Source organism: Entelurus aequoreus, linkage group LG25 (genome assembly GCF_033978785.1).
Source record: "Entelurus aequoreus isolate RoL-2023_Sb linkage group LG25, RoL_Eaeq_v1.1, whole genome shotgun sequence".
In the NCBI taxonomy this organism is placed as follows: domain Eukaryota; kingdom Metazoa; phylum Chordata; class Actinopteri; order Syngnathiformes; family Syngnathidae; genus Entelurus; species Entelurus aequoreus.
The window spans coordinates 34067535-34087459 of record NC_084755.1 but is presented as its reverse complement, the minus strand read 5'-3'; the positions used below and the strand labels follow the sequence as shown (position 1 = coordinate 34087459).

General features: G+C 39.0%; 2 protein-coding genes and 1 long non-coding RNA gene across 6 annotated transcripts in view; 2 read left to right on the top strand and 1 right to left on the bottom strand.

The window, feature by feature from the left end:
- bcl2l12 (BCL2 like 12) overlaps nucleotides 1-6824 on the bottom strand; it is a 29905-nt gene extending 23081 nt beyond the window's left edge. The window contains exons 1-2 of the mRNA XM_062036575.1: nucleotides 6713-6824; nucleotides 3138-3307 (exon numbers count right to left, since the gene is read on the bottom strand). Coding sequence (XP_061892559.1) covers nucleotides 3138-3307 — 170 coding nt within the window. The 5' untranslated portion in view covers nucleotides 6713-6824. The remainder of the gene's footprint in view (nucleotides 1-3137; nucleotides 3308-6712) is intronic.
- LOC133642411 (uncharacterized) overlaps nucleotides 1-11944 on the top strand; it is a 46612-nt gene extending 34668 nt beyond the window's left edge. For 2 of the 4 annotated variants that reach the window (XR_009824512.1, XR_009824511.1), the window contains 2 exons: nucleotides 3162-3312; nucleotides 11309-11938. This is a non-coding gene — a long non-coding RNA (uncharacterized LOC133642411). Of the gene's footprint in view, nucleotides 1-3161; nucleotides 3313-11308 lie in introns of all 4 variants that reach the window. The other 2 variants (XR_009824513.1, XR_009824510.1) reach the window with 2 other exon arrangements.
- Nucleotides 11945-16491: 4547 nt separating this feature from the next.
- The window catches only part of LOC133642410 (germ cell nuclear acidic protein), a 30160-nt gene continuing 26726 nt past the window's right edge, over nucleotides 16492-19925 (top strand). Inside the window, exon 1 of the mRNA XM_062036577.1 lies at nucleotides 16492-18062. Coding sequence (XP_061892561.1) covers nucleotides 17609-18062 — 454 coding nt within the window. The 5' untranslated portion in view covers nucleotides 16492-17608. The remainder of the gene's footprint in view (nucleotides 18063-19925) is intronic.

Here is a 19925-nt window from a genome sequence, read left to right as displayed (position 1 = left end):
TGCGACGCGTCGACGCACAAAAACGGCGTCGACGTATTTACGTAACCGATGACGTCGACTGTGTCGACGCGTCGTTTCAGCCTTATTACAGACGTCCCAAGAAAGGCTGAGGGAGCTTGGGGGGTTTCGGGTCCTACAAATTCTGGCCGCCCCCCCCGGAACAGACGACAGGGACGGGTGGGAGGGAGCCGAAGAACCAGTCCGTGCAGCACTCAAGCCACAGAGATTGTCCATCATGGAGACCAAACAGGTACACTTCTCGTAGGCGGCTTTGTTCCGGGCAGCCATTTGTTGCCTCCAGACAGCTCACCACATTTCTGCGGTGTTCGTACTTGGCTCGATGATTCTGTCGGTCTTGAACTCCAAGATGCATAGATGGCAGGTGTAAAGCAGGTAAACATAACTTTAAAGGCCTAGTGAAAGCCACTACTACCGACCACGCAGTCTGATAGTTTATACATCAATGATGAAATCTTAACATTGCAACACATGCCAATACGGCCGGGTTAGATTAGTAAAGTGCAATTTTAAATTTCCCGCGAAATATCCTGCTGAAAATGTCTCGGTATGATGACGTCTGCGCGTGACGTCACAGATTGTAGAGGACATTTTGGGACACCATTGTGGCCAGCTATTAAGTCGTCTGTTTTCATCGCAAAATCCCACAGTATTCTGGACATCTGTGTTGGTGAATATTTTGCAATTTGTTTAATGAACAATGGAGACAGCAAAGAACAAAAGCTGTAGGTGGGAAGCGGTGTATTAGCGGGCAGCTGCAGCAACACAAACACTTGGCCGGTGTTTCATTGTTTACCTAACCCGAAAGATGACAGTCAAGCTTTACCATTGGCCTGTGGAGAACTGGGACAACAGAGACTCTTACCAGGAGGACTTTGAGTTGGGTACGCGGCACCGTGAGTACGCAGCTGCGGCTTCCAAACATTTGATCGCTTGCCCGTACGTGCGTGCCGCTATGTGCATGTCACGTACGTAACTTTGGGGAAATATGTGCTGTATGAACTTTGCGGAGGTGAACGGTACTTTGGGCTGTGGGATTGAGTGTGTTGTGCGGGTGTTTGATTTGTATTGGTGGGTTATATGGACGGGAGGGGGGAGGTGTTTGTTATGCGGGATTAATTTGTGGCATATTAAATATAAGCCTGGTTGTGTTGTGGCTAATAGAGTATATATATGTCTTGTGTTTATTTACTGTTTTAGTCATTCCCAGCTGAATATCAGGTCCCACCCGCCTCTCACAGCATCTTCCATATCTGAATCGCTTCCACTGCCCTCTAATCCTTCACTCTCACTTTCCTCATCCACGAATCTTTCATCCTCGCTCAAATTAATGAGGAAATCGTCGCTTTCTCGGCCCGAATCGCTCTCGCTGCTGGTGGACATGATTGTAAACAATGTGCGGATGTGAGGAGCTCCACAACCTGTGACGTCACGCTACTTCCGGTACAGGCAAGGCTTTTTTATCAGCGACCAAAAGTTGCGAACTTTATCGTAGATGTTCTCTACTAAATCCTTTTAGCAAAAATATGGCAATATCGCGAAATGATCAAGTATGACACATAGAATGGACCTGCTATCCCCGTTTAAATAAGAAAATCTCATTTCAGTAGGCCTTTAATGCCAAAAGGAAATTGTGCAACTGGGAAGTGCACATGCCTTGAACATTGAAATAGGAAACAATCATCGAGCCCTGACTGGAGGGATAGGGCGAGGCAGGCATAAATAGCAGCCTGATTTGGCAACAATTGCAACCAGGTGTGCCAGGCTGCCAATCAGCAACAGGTGAGGGAAACGAGCGCTCAGGGAGACATGCAGGAAGTGAAACTAAAATAAGAGCTGCTGACAGGAAATAAACACAAACTAAGGAAACATAAGACGTGAATGTGACAGATCGTCACAGTACCACCCTCCCAAAAGGTTCAAAAATAATGAGAGGGTGGAGGGCGGAGTTGGCGGTGGGTCGCCAAGCCTTGTGTCCCCGCAGCCAGCGAGGGAGAGTCAGGTGGCTGCGATGCGTTGAACGGGACAGGTGAGGGAAAAGAGCGCTCAGGGAGACATGCAGGAAGTGGAACTAAAATAAGAGCACTGACAGGAAATAAACACAAACATAACAAGACGTGAATGTGACAGAGCGTCTCAGTGTCTTGCTCAAGAACACAAGGGCAGTGACTAGGATGGCGGAAGCTGGGATCAAACCTGGAACCCTCAAGTTGCCGGCACGGCCTCTCTACCAACCAAGCCACGCCCGTTTTAGGTGTATAAAACCGTGATTGATAGCCACTCTTGGATAAACTCACGAACTGACCGGCGCTGGCTCACGACTTAAATGCTAACATGAATACAAGAGACAGTAACGTCTTTCCTCGTAAAGAAACAACATACCCCAATCTAAACCTACACAAACACATCGCCATCTGCGCAACTCTGCTATTCAATTGTGCACAATGGACTTACAAACTGTGCTCTCCTAGTAAAGACTGATTGATTTATACTCGGAGGAATAGGACGCAGAGTTGTTTTTACGTTGCGTTCAAGGACAGCTGAACAGAGTAGGACGCCACAATGGCCACCACAACACTCTTATCAATGAAGCATAAGAAACACAAAAAATGTGTGGGCTTTTTAACAGTGGGTCTATTTATTTATTTTAGTTATTTTAAAATATAAGTACTTTTGAGCACATTCAACAATATTGCAGTAATAATGATAACCATGAACATTTTGGTCACAATAACCGTGATATGAATTTTCTATAATAAACAATATTTCTATTAACTTTCTAATAACCGTTGTACATTGACTACTCTAAATTATAACCACGTTTGAATTCCATAATATTGTCCTTTCAAAGCATATAATCAAATGGTTGCTGACCTATAGAACCACTGTTCAACTATATTCGGATATATGTAGTCATTACGCAAAACAGTATGTAACACATTTTAATAACCCCCAACATGATGTATGAGACACTTAAAGTTAGAAATAAATGAGCTAAACACTACATAACAAGACAATTTATAATATATCTTACCGTCCTTTTTGTGGAAAATAGGATCATTATGTTACTGGAAGTCCAAAGTTTGTAACAACTCAATGTAGTGTGGTGAGACTGTTACCTGTACCGGTCGTGATCCTTGTAGGTTCCTCCTACCCAGCCAGGCCTATCTCCAAACGGGACAGTAAGGGTTCGCTGGAGGAAAGCTTGGAGGACCAGACGACTCTCAGCTTTGACCTCAAGCAGGGAAATGGAGGAGACAGAAGAAGAGCGACCCATTGTGTCTGACATCTAAAGTGAGTAAAACAATATGGTGGATGAGAAAATATTACCAGTAGCACCCCTTAGGTCAGTGGTCCCTATCCACCGGTCCGCCATGATGCATTTGCTACTGACAGGGCAGACAGACTTCAGTAACGTTTAAAGTGCATGCATCCATCCATTTATTACCGCTTGTCCCTTTCGGTCTTTTTCATTAAAAGTGCTAAACTTCATATAAAGTCTGCCGTTCATGACTCTTTTCTTTTTCTAGAATCGATGAAATCGATATTTGCCTTTTAAATCAATACTTATCTTCCAGAAGGCCAACTTGCCGAGCACACATTCAATATATATTTGAAATTTAGGAATATAAATCGATCTGTTGATCAATCATTACACCCGTGATATGTATAGATTATAATAGAAATCAAAGCTGTATTATGAGGTCCTAGAATTTGGTGCTACGCCCCTGTCTTACATGTTTTAGCATGTTTACATTTTGAATAAAGCCAACCCGATGCCAGTGACTGCGTGGTGACGTCACTAATCTAAGTCCACCAAACTCTATTTCATTAAAAGTGCTAAACTTCATATAAAGTCTGCCGTTCATGACTCTTTTCTTTTTCCACAATCGATTAAATTGATATTTGCCTTTTTAAATCGATACTTATCTTCTGGAAGGCCAACTTGCCGAGCACACATTCAATATATATTTGAAATTCAGGAATATAAATCGATCCGTTGATCAATCGTTGCACCCGTGATATATAGATTATAATAGAAACCAAAGCTGTATTATGGGGTCCTAGAATTTGGTGCTACGCCCCTGTCTTACATGTTTTAGCATGTTTACATTTTGAATAAAGCCAACCTGATACCAGTGACGTCACTAAACTAAGTCCACCAAACTCTTTTTCATTAAAAGTGCTAAACTTCATATAAAGTCTGCCGTTCATGACTCTTTTCTTTTTCTACAATCCATGAAATCGATATTTGCCTTTTAAATCGATACTTATCTTCCGGAAGGCCAACTTGCCGAGCACACATTCAATATATATTTGAAATTTAGGAATATAAATCGATCCGTTGATCAATCGTTACACCCGTGATATATATATATAGATTATAATAGAAACCAAAACTGTATTATGAGGTGCTAGAATTTGATGTTACGCCCCTGTCTTACATGTTTTAGCACGTTTACATTTTGAATAAAGCCAACCTGATACCAGTGACTGCGTGGTGACGTCACTAATCTAAGTCCACCAAACTCTTTTTTCATTAAAAGTGCTAAACTTCATATAAAGTCTGCCGTTCATGACTTTTTTCTTTTTCCAGAATCCATGAAATCGATATTTGCCTCTTAAATCGATACTTATCTTCCGGAAGGCCAACTTGCCGAGCACACATTCAATATATATTTGAAATTCAAGAATATAAATCGATCCGTTGATCAATCGTTGCACCCGTGATATACATAGATTATAATAGAAACCAAAACTGTATCATGAGGTCCTAGAATTTGGTGCTACGCCCCTGTCTTACATGTTTTAGCACGTTTACATTTTGAATAAAGCCAACCTGATACCAGTGACTGCATGGTGACGTCACTAAACTAAGTCCACCAAACTCTTTTTCATTAAAAGTGCTAAACTTCATATAAAGTCTGCCGTTCATGACTTTTTTCTTTTTCTAGAATCCATGAAATCGATATTTGCCTTTTAAATCGATACTTATCTTCTGGAAGGCCAACTTGCCGAGCACACATTCAATATATATTTGAAATGTAGAAATATAAATCGATCCGTTGATCAATCGTTACCGTGGTATATATGTAGATTATAATAGAAACCAAAACTGTATTATGAGGTGCTAGAATTTGATGTTACGCCCGTTTTACATGTTTTAGCACGTTTACATTTTGAATAAAGCCAACCTGATGCCAGTGACTGCGTGGTGACGTCACTAAACTAAGTCCACCAAACTCTTTTTAATTAAAAGTGCTAAACTTCATATAAAGTCTGCCGTTCATGACTCTTTTTCTAGAATCCATGAAATCGATATTTGCCTTTTAAATCGATACTTATCTTCCGGAAGGCCAACTTGCAGAGCACACATTCAATATATATTTGAAATTTAGGAATATAAATCGATCCGTTGATCAATCGTTACACCCGTGATATATATAGATTATAATAGAAACCAAAACTGTATTATGAGGTCCTAGAATTTGGTGCTACGCCCCTGTCTTACATGTTTTAGCACGTTTACATTTTGAATAAAGCCAACCTGATACCAGAGACGTCACTAAACTAAGTCCACCAAACTCTTTTTCATTAAAAGTGCTAAACTTCATATAAAGTCTGCCATTCATGACTCTTTTCTTTTTCTAGAATCGATGAAATCGATATTTGCCTTTTTAAATCGATACTTATCTTCTGGAAGGCCAACTTGCCGAGCACACACATATTGAAATTTAGGAATATAAATCGATCTGTTGATCAATCGTTACACCCGTGTAGGGCTGCAACTAACAACTAATTTGATCATCGATTAATCTGTCGATTATTACTTCGATTAATCGCTTAATAATCGGATAAAATAGACAAACTACATTTTTATCCTTTCCAGTATTTTATTGGAAAAAAACAGCATACTGGCACCATACTTATTTTGATTATTGTTTCTCAGCTGTTTGTAAATGTTGCAGTTTATAAATAAAGGTTTATAAACTGACCTATAGCATAGATCCAACGAATCGATGACTAAATTAATCGCCAACTATTTTTTATATTCGATTCTAATCGATTAGTTGTTGTAGCCCTACCACCGTGATATATATAGATTATAATAGAAACCAAAACTGTATTATGGGGTCCTAGAATTTGGTGCTACGCCCCTGACTTACATGTTTTAGCATGTTTACATTTTGAATAAAGCCAACCTGATGTCAGTGACTGCGTGGTGACGTCACTAAACTAAGTCCACCAAACTCTCCCTTTCTCCTGTACGAGTGTTCGCTGCCAAACTACTCGTGACAACTTACTGATAATGTGAGGCAGGAAATGTATATTAGTATTTAAGAAAAATGTTTAAAAAGCTAGTTTCACTTTTCCAACTCTCGCGAGAGCAACTTGTACGTTCTCGTGAGGAAGATACAACCCTTCAGACACCGGCGAAAAGAACAACTAAACCAAACTTCACCACCTTAAAGTTGAAGTTTGCTAATAGTTTGTTTTGTTTTTTTAATGAACATAAAAACTACAGTCGCACTTTGTTTATTGTTACCGAGAGAAAGTTGCGTCGAGCTGAATTCGACACCAAAAGCGGCGGGACCAGGTGAAAACTTTAAAAAAAAAGTCGATGCCGACCTCACATGTCGTCTCTGTAAACATTTAGGAACCGAGCAACTTCGGAATGTTCATGTATTCTTACCTTTATTTGTCGGTGTCCTCGATACGGCAGATACGTGCGCCTTCTCCGAGTACGATACCAACATTTGCAGTATCGCTCAGTCGTCCACACCTACGACCGAGCGCCTGGCAACAGAAGGGGCGGGGCCTAAGCTCGGGCTGCGGTGGTGCTTTTTGATTGTTGATCGAAACTTGTATTAGTAGATTGCACAGTAAGTACATATTCCGTACAATTGACCACTAAATGGTAACACCCCAATACGTTTTTCAACTTGTTTAAGTCGGGGTCAACGTTAATCAATTAATGGTGCGCATTCAGTAGTTTAATTTTAATTACTCTATTATTTGCGAGCTCTTTTTTCTTCCTGGAACTCATGCCTCTAGCTTGGGGATGTGTTAGTTAGTTAGTTGGTTGGTTAGTTAGTTATTCACACATATGGGATATGATTATTGTAGTTACCATTTAATGAGCATAACAGGCATGTTTTTGACACCTTTCAAACCCCTCTAAATGTTGTATCTATAATTAAGTTGAGTTTTATGTTAAGTAATTCGATCACAAATACTGTACAACCGTATTGCATTGAGACGTTATTATGATGTAATTTGCTATATCCGCCACTAGATGTCAATCTTGTTTCACTGTTTTTTTTTTGTAATTGAACAACAAACATACACTACCGTTCAAAAGTTTGGGGTCACCCAAACAATTTTGTGGAATAGCCTTCATTTCTAAGAACAAGAATAGACTGTCGAGTTTCAGATGAAAGTTCTCTTTTTCTGGCCATTTTGAGCGTTTAATTGACCCCACAAATGTGATGCTCCAGAAACTCAATCTGCTCAAAGGAAGGTCAGTTTTGTAGCTTCTGTAACGAGCTAAACTGTTTTCAGATGTGTGAACATGATTGCACAAGGGTTTTCTAATCATCAATTAGCCTTCTGAGCCAATGAGCAAACACATTGTACCATTAGAACACTGGAGTGATAGTTGCTGGAAATGGGCCTCTATACACCTATGTAGATATTGCACCAAAAACCAGACATTTGCAGCTAGAATAGTCATTTACCACATTAGCAATGTATAGAGTGTATTTCTTTAAAGTTAAGACTAGTTTAAAGTTATCTTCATTGAAAAGTACAGTGCTTTTCCTTCAAAAATAAGGACATTTCAATGTGACCCCAAACTTTTGAACGGTAGTCTACATTTATGATTCACAACAAAGTCAAGGCGCTTTCAACATCAAGGAAAGAAAACAAAAGCAAATACAGAGAGTATTAAATATTAATCCATCCATCCATTTTCTACCGCTTGTCCCTTTCGGGGTCACGGGGGGTCGCTGGAGCCTATCTGATTGATTGATTGAAACTTTTATTAGTAGATTGCACAGTACAGTACATATTCCATACAATTGACCACTAAATGGTAACACCCGAATACGTTTTTCAACTTGTTTAAGTCGGGGTCCACGTTAATCAATTCATAGTACAAATATATACTATCATCATAATACAGTGATCACACAAGTTAATCATCAGAGTATATCCATTGAATTATTTACATTATTTACAATCCGGGGGGTGGGATGTGGGGGGGTGGGGGGGTTAGGTTTGGTTGATATCAGCACTTCAGTCATCAACAATTGCATCATCTGAGAAATGGACATTGAAACAGTGTAGGTCTGACTTGGTAGGATATGTACAGCGAGCAGAGAACATAGTGAGTTCAGAAAGCATAAGAAAAAGTATATACATTTGATTATTTACATTTGATTATTTACAATCCGGGGAGGTAGGATGTGGAAGGGAGGGTGTTAGTCTAGGGTTGTAGTTGCCTGGAGGAGTTCTTCTAGTGCGGTTTTGAAGGAGGATAGAGATGCCCTTTCTTTTACACCTGTTGGGAGTGCATTCCATATTGATGTGGCATAGAAGGAGAATGTGTTAGCACCTTTGTTAGATCGGAATCTGGGTTTAACGTGGTTAGTGGAGCTCCCCCTCGGAGTTGTAGAAATGATTGGAAACTCAAGACAGCCATGACATTATGTTCTTTACAAGTGTATGTAAACTTTTGACCACGACTGTAGTAACCTAACCAGGAAGTCTCTTATGAATCCTGTAGGCTCTGTTATAGAGCCTTGCCACAAGCTCTATAACATCATTGTATATATGAATGTACATATGTTTCAGATATGAAAAGTGACAGGTGTGGTCTGATATTGTTGTAAACATACCGTTTTTTTGTTGTAGTTTCTCTGTTAGCTTCAGACCGTGCTCTTTGTTGGACAATTGTGGAGCCAAAAGCACACCAAGATTTATAGGTTATTGTTCTAGAGAGTGTTTGATTGGCCAGAACTATTGAATTAGATGTACAGAAAACGCTTCCTTTTGTGTGCGAAAATACATACATTCAGTCTTCTTCACATTGATTTTAGGGTGGTTAACCCTCAACTAAGTGACAGTTTAGAGTTAATTGTGTTCGGATGTAGATCAGAGTAGAAGATGACAGCGTCATCTGCCAACTATAAACAATTGCAATAATTACAGACCCTAGGGAGATCGTTTTTTTAGGTTACTTTATCAGTACCCGAAGGTAAACTCAGGTCAGGACATCCAATAAATCCATTGATCTGAAGAAGAAAAAGTAGGGAACTGAGCGTACTGCCTTGTGGCACACCCATTTTGGATTCAAGTTGTAAGTTGATTTAACATGTCCAACCTTAACAATCTGCGATCTATTGCTGAAATTGGATCAGAGTTTTGGAATTACTGATGAAGAAATGAGCTCAGCTCACAGGGAATATGGAAGGTTAAATGGAACATATTCAATTAATAATGACATCTTTAAGTAATTACCTAAAATTAGCCACTAATTATATGAGTGAATGCCCAAGAATTCACACATATACAATTCTACACCAAAAAAATCATCAGTTTATTATTATTCTTCCACTTCCAACAAAGGTTGCCGGAAGCCACAGCCCACAGTTTTCATCCGGTCGGAATCGTTCTAGTATCAAAACGGAACACTAGGGGATCGGGTGGTCACGAAAAATAAATAAATAAAATATCCCAGATTACCCATAAATTACAGTTTTGCAGGTCATTGAAAATGCATGGGACAATTTTCAAACATGCACAACTCTCACATTTCTCATCCCTTTCAAACCATTCCACCATCCATACACTCAACTCAACGTGGACGATCAAACTACCATTTTTACGGACAAAATTCCTGGTTTTCCCGAAATACCAGGAATTACGAAATACCAATTCTCAATTCAAACTCAACAATTTTCAACCGATTCCAAAAATTCCAGACATTCCCAAATTTCCAGGAATTTCTTATTAAAATGAAAGGATGTAGTCATAGTTTTACAATACCCTAAATTCACAAAATCTTGCGTAATTTTTAATCCCGATTCAGACCTTTCAACCCACACTACTCTTCCGATACATAGAACGCAAAACGTGTTTTCCCTTTCCCAAAATTCCCGGTTTTCCCGGAATTTCCCGGAATTTTCTCCTTGTTGACAACGAATGGTCAGTATACAATCGACTGCATATCCTACATTTCTAATACGATTTGAACAGTTCCACCACCCATACACTCCACTCAACCCAGCATTTTCCCGGTTCCGGAAAAATTCCCTGATTACCCGGAATTACCAGGAGTCGCCCCCCCCCCCCCCCCTCACTTGAAAATGAATTGCCAATACACAAACCTCTTTATATCCCACATTTCTCAACCGATTCGAACCGTTCCAGCATCTACTCACTCCACTCACCCTGGACATTCAAGCATATCAGTTCCGCTAACGCGTATCGGCGGTTCGGCGGCTTACGCACATAGGGTATTTACACGCAATTCCTACCAAAATTGCAAATTCTCGTCATAATTAGTATTAAACCCATATATGTGGCTGAGGAGAGTGTTCTGCAAATTTCTTTAAGATCCCTTTTTTATTTTTATTTTATAAAAAAACAAACACGCGACTGATATTTTCACGCAAAAATTAATATTTAAATACGCTTTTTTTGCGCGTTTTCGCAGACATTTTACATGCCCGCATTTAAATAAGGCGGTCTGTACCACTTCAGAATTGTACCCGCAGTGTGAGTAGACCACCTGCAACAAACCCACGCAGTACACACAATTTTCAAGATTGCACACGTTATTAGCGTGTTGTATTTGGATCTTAGTAAATCAGGCCCAAAGTGCGTGTTTCAATTCATCATCGCCCTAATCCAGGTCGCTTGAATCAAGCTCAGATGCAGCACCCAGTTTTAGACACTGGAAAAGCAGGTGCCCTTCTTGGGTAACCGTGACCTGGATGACCTGGAATCCTTCAAGGCGTCATGAACATGTCTGCTCTTTGCTCACAACTAGTTTAAATTAACCCCCCAAAACATATTTCATAACTAAATTGCTTGAATTATTATTCAATTATTCTTAATTGTTAATGGGAGTGGGCTGGACTGAATGTTTTGCTATCGATTCAATATCTAGCAAATTCAAGGCCGCTATTAACGATACCTTTTCATGATCTTGTACCTTTAATTTGTTAATCATTATCAAGTGTGTGACAGGTTATAATTTGCTTATTATATTTGTGTCCCACAGGGTCCACACACGAGCTTCCCACTTGAGCCAGTCCTTACATGGGAAGGATACGGGATGTGATCGTATTAAGGCGAGCAAACCGACCCTACTGGGGGAATGTCAGATCCAGTTGATGAATGAGCTGATGCAGCACACTCGCTGTCATCTCTTCCCCTCATCTGACGTATGCATTTGCTTCTTTCCCAACATACTGCTGTTTAGAAAGCAACAAAATTACATTCAAATAATTCACTCGCATTTTTGGAAGATTGCACCAAACTAAAGCGGGTCAGCACAGACCGAGTCAGTGGAGCAGGTTAAGAGCCAAGTAATGTCTTTGGCATGTCTGAGCTCATCTCCACTTTCAGCCACTTTGCAGTCTTCATCTCGACCTGATCTCCTCGTCTCGCTCCGTCCAACTCAGCTGTCCCCCAATGCTCCTCGTCTGTCAGCAGTTCAAACTGCAACCCTGGGACTGAGGGCAGAAGAGGAAAAAAATTACAAAATGGATCTATTGATGAATATGTACAGTTGTTACCGCGGTTTTTCTTCATAATTTGTAAATCCAATTAATTGGTTTCACACTGCAAAAACTGAAATCTAAGTAAGATTAAATATCTCAAATAAGGGTGATATTTGCTTATTTTCTGTCTGATAAGATAATTCTTCTCACTAAACAGATTTTATGTTAGAGTGTTTTACTTGTTTTAAGGGTTTTGGTCCTAAATGATCTCAGTAAGATATTACAGCTTGTTGCTGAGATTTGATGACCTATATTGAGTAAAACATGCTTGAAACTAGAATATCAACTGTTGCAAAGCTGTGTCATCAACACTCACAAGTATAAAACTACTTTTTTAAAGTAATCATTTATTTCAAGCATGAAAAATGACAAGATTTTGTGACTTTAGGGCATTGTAAAACTATGACTACATCCTTTCATTTTAATAAGAAATTCCTGGAAATTTGGGAATGTCTGGAATTTTTGGAATCGGTTGAAAATTGTTGAGTTTGAATTGAGAATTGGTATTTCGTAATTCCTGGTATTTCGGGAAAACCAGGAATTTTGTCCGTAAAAATGGTAGTTTGATCGTCCACGTTGAGTTGAGTGTATGGATGGTGGAATGGTTTGAATGGGATGACAAATGTGAGAGTTGTGCATGTTTGAAAATCTAGAAAATCTGTAGAATCAAATTTAAATCTTATTTCAAAGTCTTTTGAATTTCTTTTAAAATTTTTGTTCTGGAAAATCTAGAAGAAATAATGATTTGTCTTTGTTAGAAACATAGCTTGGTCCATCCATCCATCCATCCATTTTCTACCGCTTATTCCCTTTGGCTGGAGCCTATCTCAGCTACAATCGGTCGGAAGGCGGGGTACGCCCTGGACAAGTCCCCACCTCATCGCTTGGTCCAATTTGTTATATATTCTAACAAAGTGTAGATTGGATTTTAACCTATTTAAAACATGTCATCAAAATTATAAAATGAATTTTAATCAGGAAAAATTACTAATGATGTTCCATAAATTATTTTTTTAATTTTTTCAAAAAAATTTTCTCTTCTTTTTTTCGGTTCAATTTTGAATTTTAAAGAGTCGAAATTGAAGATAAACTATGTTTCAAAATTTAATAGTCATTTTTTTCGTGTTTTCTCCTCTTTTAAACCGTTCAATTAAGTGTAAATATCATTAATTATTAATAATAACATAGAGTTAAAGGTAAATTGAGCAAATTGGCTATTTCTGGCAATTTATTTAAGTGTGTATCAAACTGGTAGCCCTTCGCATTAATCAGTACCCAAGAAGTAGCTCTTGGTTTCAAAAAGGTTGGTGACCCCTGGGCTAGAGTATACAAATGAGTTTTAAGATGGGACTTAAATGCTTCTACTGAGGTAGCATCTCTAACTGTTACCGGGAGGGCATTCCATAGTACTGGAGCCCCAATAGAAAACGCTCTATAGCCCGCAGACTTTTTTTGGCCTCTGGGAATCACTAATAAGCCGGAGTTCTTTGAACGCAGATTTCTTGCTGGGACATATGGTACAATACAATCGGCAAGATAGGATGGAGCTAGACCGTGTCGTATTTTATACGTAAGTAGTAAAACCTTAAAGTCACATCTTAAGTGCACAGGAAGCCAGTGCAGGTGAGCCAGTATAGGCGTATTATGATCAAACTTTCTTGTTCTTGTCATTGATTGATTGGTTGATTGAAACTTTTATTAGTAGATTGCACAGTACAGTACATATTCCGTACAATTGACCACTAAATAGTAACACCCGCATAAGTTTTTCAACTTCTTTAAGTCGGCGTCCTATATATTATCATCATAATACAGTCATCACACAAGTTAATCATCAGAGTATATACATTGAATTATTTACATTATTTACAAAAGCAAGATTCAAAAGTCTAGCAGCCGCATTTTGTACCAACTGTAATCTTTTAATGCTAGACATAGGGAGACCCGATAATAATACGTTACAGTAATCGAGACGAGACGTAACGAACGCATGAATAATGATCTCAGCGTCGCTAGTGGACAAGATGGAACGAATTTTAGCGATATTACGGAGATGAATGCAGGCCGTTTTAGTAACACTCTTAATGTGTGACTCAAACGAAAGAGTTGGGTGGAAGATAATACCCAGATTCTTTACAGTCGCCTTGTAATAAAGAACTGTCCAAATATTTTCATCTGTAAAAAAAAATGTGTGTACAAAAACATCATAGACTTTGCAACTGAACATTGGTGTCCATACAGATAGTCTCAACAGTCTATGAATGGTAAACATAGCCAAACAATCAGGCATTTTCTAAGTAATTGTGTTACATTATTAAGAATACTTAACACTATTGACAATATAATGTGAGTGATCATAGCCGTGGCGAGAGACAGTGAGTACAATTTGTGAAGTGATGCATTTTCAAGATTGTTTTTGGGATTGTCTTCAGAACTTTCTGGGACTGCCTTCGTTCCTTACGTATGTTCAGGGGAGACTTCGCCGAGGCGTTTTGACACAGCCCGGCAGGCTCGCATTACACTGACTCTAACTATGTGTGCTTTTAAATAGATTCGGTTGTCAACTCCTCCCTACACAAATCCATCTATTTTGGGGACGGGCGTGTAGGGGGAGGGACGCACAAATAGATGGTCCACAGATCGGTGTCCAGGCTTGGCCTACATGCCCTGGCTGCATCAGCATACTGGAAGACTGAATGAGAAGATAGGATCTGTAAATGTGTTTTACACCCCTGTATAATAATGTGCAAGCAAGTAGTTCCACTGTACGAGCAACTTGCGCGGTTTCAAACCAGGGTCATAGGGTCTAGGGTTGGGCGATACATGCCGCGCAGTTTGGTATCAATTAAGTTATTACAGGGTTTTATTTGAAAAATCTCATCACCCCAGTATCGGTCCGATACTGATGCCAACCTTATCTGTATTTGGATTGGCGCGCAGTTCTGCACTCGCATGTGTTTGAGCAATTGCTCGTGCCATCACTTTATAACACTGCATTGCTGCACTGGAGTTGACAGGTCCATTTAGGACAGTATTAGGCTTCCAGTCGTCCCTCGCCACGTTGCACTTCAAATATTGACACATCGCAGAATTTAGGGGGATATTTAAAAAACATTTTAAAGCATTCTCCAATTTTTGGTTCTTAAATCAAGTATTTTTCAAACATAGAAATGCTAAATAAATAAAAAATATATCAATACTTCAGTTGTATTGACCACTGGAGATCAAACTAATTAGAGCGCACTTTTCAGTACTCAAGCTTCCTTATTAAATTGGATTAAAAGAGTATAAAGGTGACTAAAATGTGTTTTTTTTATTGCAATGGAGCTCTCATAATGTTTAAAAACTCATGTAGACTGTTGTAAAAAGATTTATTGGCTTAAACTATTAAAATATTTGATTTTTCCTAAACGATGGATGACTCTATATCCAATAATACAACAATACAAATGGTATCCACATATATCTAACCATATCCACATTTCCATTCCCATTTTCACCAAACATGGATTATACGAAGGCACACAATTTGTTGTGTAATTCTAATATTTTGTCAGTGCTTATGCAAAATTATTTTTAAGGAAGAAAACAATTCAATTTTAATTGTTATTTATTCAGCTGTTTGATTTTCCTGTATTCGTTTAATCGATATTGGTGGGGTTTTTTTTTTGGATACAATATGGATCCCCTTATGTATATATGCAGTATATACATATATGTGTGTATATGTATAAGTGTGTGCATATATATATATATATATATATATATATATATATATATATATATATATATATATATATATATATATATATATATATATATATATATATATATATTTTATTTTTATTTTTTTATTTTATAATTTTATTTTTTTATTTTTTATTTTTTTAATTAATCAATCTAACAAAACAATACACAGCAATACCATAACAATGCAATCAAATTCCAAAACCAAACCCGACCCAGCAACACTCAGAACTGCAATAAACAGAGCAATTGAGAGGAGACACAAACACGACACAGAGCAAACCAAAAGTAGTGAAACAAAAATGAATATTATCAACAACAGTATCAATATTAGTTACAATTTCAACATAGCAGTGATTAAAAATCCCTCATTGACATTATCATTAGACATTTACTTTATGAGATGCGATGCAAGTGTAAGCCACTGTGACACTATTGTTCATTTTTTGTATTATTTTTTTTAATTAATGTTTGTAATGATAATATCAATGAGGGATTTTTAATCACTGCTATGTTGAAATTGTTACTAATATTGATACTGTTGTTGATAATATTCATTTTTGTCTCACTACTTTTAGATTGTTCCGTGTCATGTTTGTGTGTCCTCAATTGCTCTCAATTGCTCTGTTTATTGCTATTCTGAATGTTGCTGGGTCGGGTTTTGTTTTGAAATTGTATTGCATTATTATGGTATTGTTGTGTATTGTTTTCATGAAAATAAAAAAATAATAATAAAAACATTTTAAAAATTAAAAAAAAAAAAAATCCTTTTTGAATCGAGAATCGTGTTGAATTGAAAAAAAAAAATCAATTCTGAATCGAATCGTGACCCCAAGAATCGATTTTGAATCGAATCGTGGGACACCCAAAGATTCCCAGCCCTAATATATATATATATATATATATATATATATATATATATATATATATATATATATATATACAGTACATCTATTATACAAATGCATTGTTATATTTTTATATATTCTGTATGTATATTTTGTTCCTCTTTTAGCATTTTATAGCAGAGCATTGATTGTTTACAGTATGTACAGTTTAGTGGACAGAAACACCAGGAGGATGCCCTCGTGGATACTTTGCGGGTGTTTGCGACTATGCCGTTGTAGTCAATAATGGGTGAGCAGGTAACAGACCCTTTGAGTGGAGTTTGTGGTGGAACTAATCCAATTAATGATATTATCAATAACAACAGTAGTATACAGTGTGTATCAGATTGATAGTAGCGTGATTAAGTAAAAAAAATCCATTTATTTTGACATATCTGTGTTTTTTGTTGTTGTATACAGTGTTAGACTTTTGATATTGTTATATTAATATGTTGTTTACAACCTCAGGGAATACGTAAGGTACATGAATGGTTAGCACGCTGGCCTCACAGGCTGGAGGTTGAGGGTTCAAATCTCACCGGCTTCCCAAAAACATGCATGTTAGGATCAGAGACTTTAAATTGTCCTGTGAACGTGACTGTGATTGCTTAGTGGAAAAGAAAACGTTTTGTACGCCCCTGGATAAAGTGAAATGGACCAAACCATCAATTCAGAGCGACGTTGAACTCCAATATTTGCTGATGGAGGAAATCCAGCGGGCGTCACTTGTTCCTTCTCCCCCTCCTTCCTTTTAATCGGCCGCCCACACCCTGAGTACCTTATGGATGCAAGCCTTCCCACCAACATTTGCCCCTGTCAGTCAGTCTGAACCAACCCCCAACCTTGTCTTGTCAACTTACCCCCGAGGTTGGTCTCACTCTTTTTCAACGCCCTCCTGCCAGCGTCTCCAACATTGACCAGTTACTGACTGGAAACTGAGACTAGAATCCAGGACATTTGAGGACCTTTTGGGGGGAGAAACCCGGAACACGTACCAGGACTTTGGCTTGGAATATTATCCATTTACCGGACCTTGCTAATTGGATAACTGTGTGTGTGTGTTTACGTGAATTTGGGAGAGTGTGTGTGCGGTGTTTGCAGACCTGAGCTACAGGTTGTGGACTTGAGGTTTATTCCTTATCTGGTCCAGTCTGGTTTTTGGACATGGCGTCCCTAAGAAGTCTGATTCTTGCGCTGCTGATGGCGCTGCTCTGCTCCTTCCACACACCGTTGGCTCCTGTCGCCAAGGCACAGGATTTGCCTTTCCAGTCTGAGCAAGGCCTGATGGCTGATGATGATGATGATGATGATGACGACGATGATGACGACGATGATGATGACGATGACGACGATGACGACGATGACGACGATGACGACGATGATGACGATGATGACGACGATGATGATGACGACGATGACGATGATGATGACGACGATGATGATGACGATGATGACGATGATGACGATGACGACGACGATGACGACGATGATGACGACGACGACGATGATGACGACGATGATGACGACGACGATGACGATGATGACGACGACGATGATGACGACGACGATGACGACGACGATGATGACGACGACGACGATGATGATGACGATCATGAAGGTCAGTTAACTAATTGCTCACCTGATGTCATCCCACCTTTGCTTTGTCACTTTCTGGATTGGTTTATATGGAAACGATGCCAGCAAATGTTGACATTTACAAAACCCCAAAACCGGTGAAGTTGGCGGCGTTTCCGGGTGTTGTTGATAAATGGCTTTCGCTTTGCACAGTAAATGATAAATGATAAATGGGTTATACTTGTATAGCGCTTTTCTACCTTCAAGGTACTCAAAGCGCTTTGACAGTATTTCCACATTTACCCATTCACACACACATTCACACACTGATGGCGGGAGCTGCCATGCAAGGCGCTAACCAGCAGCCATCAGAGGCAAAGGGTGAAGTGTCTTGCCCGAGGACACAACGGACGTGACTAGGAAGGTAGAAGGTGGGAATTGAACCCCAGTAACCGGCAACACTCCGATTGCTGGCACAGCCACTCTACCAACTTCGCCACGCCGTCCCAGTAGAGTTTTAACTTGCACTTACAGATGCAGCGACGAACTGTAGTCACTGACAGTGGTTTTCTGAAGTGTTCCTGAGCCCATGTGGTGATATCCTTTACGCATTGATGTCAGGTTTTGATGCAGTACCGGGGGAGGGGGGCGATAGGTAACATAATAATAATAATAGATTTTATTTGTAAAAAGCACTTTACATTGAGTAAACAACCTCAAAGTGCTACAGTGTATTACAAAAATAATCAGTCAATCAATCAATGTTTATTTATATAGCCCTAAAATAAAAATAAAAAGATAATAAAAATAAAAACTAGAACAGCCAAATAGCTAGAACTAGAATGCATATATCTAAAAGGGGGGGGAGGGGGTTTGATAAGTAACATAATAATAATGATAATATATTTTATTTGTAAAAAGCACTTTACATTGACTGCGATGAGGTGGCGACTTGTCCAGGGTGTACACCGCCTTCCGCCCGATTGTAGCTGAGAGGCTCCAGCGCCCCCCGCAATCCCAAAGGGAATAAGCGGTAAAAAATGGATGGATGGACTTTACATTGAGTAAACAACCTCAAAGCGCAACATTGTATTAAAAAAATTAAAATAAAAAGATAATAAAAAATTAATAAAAATAAAAACTAGAACAGCCAAATAGCTAGAACTAGTATGCATATATGTAAAAAAAAGAGGCTTTTTTTTTTAAAAAAACAAGGGTTTTTAAGCCTTGGGGGGGGTTAGGTTTGGTTGATATCAGCACTTCAGTCATCAACAATTGCATCATCAGAGAAATGGACAATGAAACAGTGTAGGTCTGACTTGGTAGGATATGTACAGCGAGCAGAGAACATAGTGAGTTCAGAAAGCATAAGAACAAGTTGTATACATTTGATTATTTACATTTGATTATTTACAATCCGGGGAGGTGGGATGTGGAAGGGAGGGTGTTAGTCAAGGGTTGAAGTTGCCTGGAGGTGTTCTTTTAGTGAGGTTTTGAAGGAGGATAGAGATGCCCTTTCTTTTACACCTGTTGGGAGTGCATTCCATATTGATGTGGCATAGAAGGAGAATGAGTTAAGACCTTTGTTAGATCGGAATCTGGGTTTAACGTGGTTAGTGGAGCTCCCCCTGGTGTTGTGGTTATGGCGGTCATTTACGTTATGGAAGTAGTTTGACATGTACTTCGGTATCAGGGAGGTGTTGCGGATTTTATAGACTAGGCTCACATGTGCTCCACTGAATTCTAAGGGAGTTTTTGCGTTTGCTCACATACACGTGAGAAATGAGAAGGAACATTGCTCACCACTGCACATCCCGCATCTCCACCTCCAAGATGTCTCAGGCGCATCGTATAACCAAATAAGTTATGCACAAACTGTTAGTAAGCGTCGAAGAAGCTCATTTTG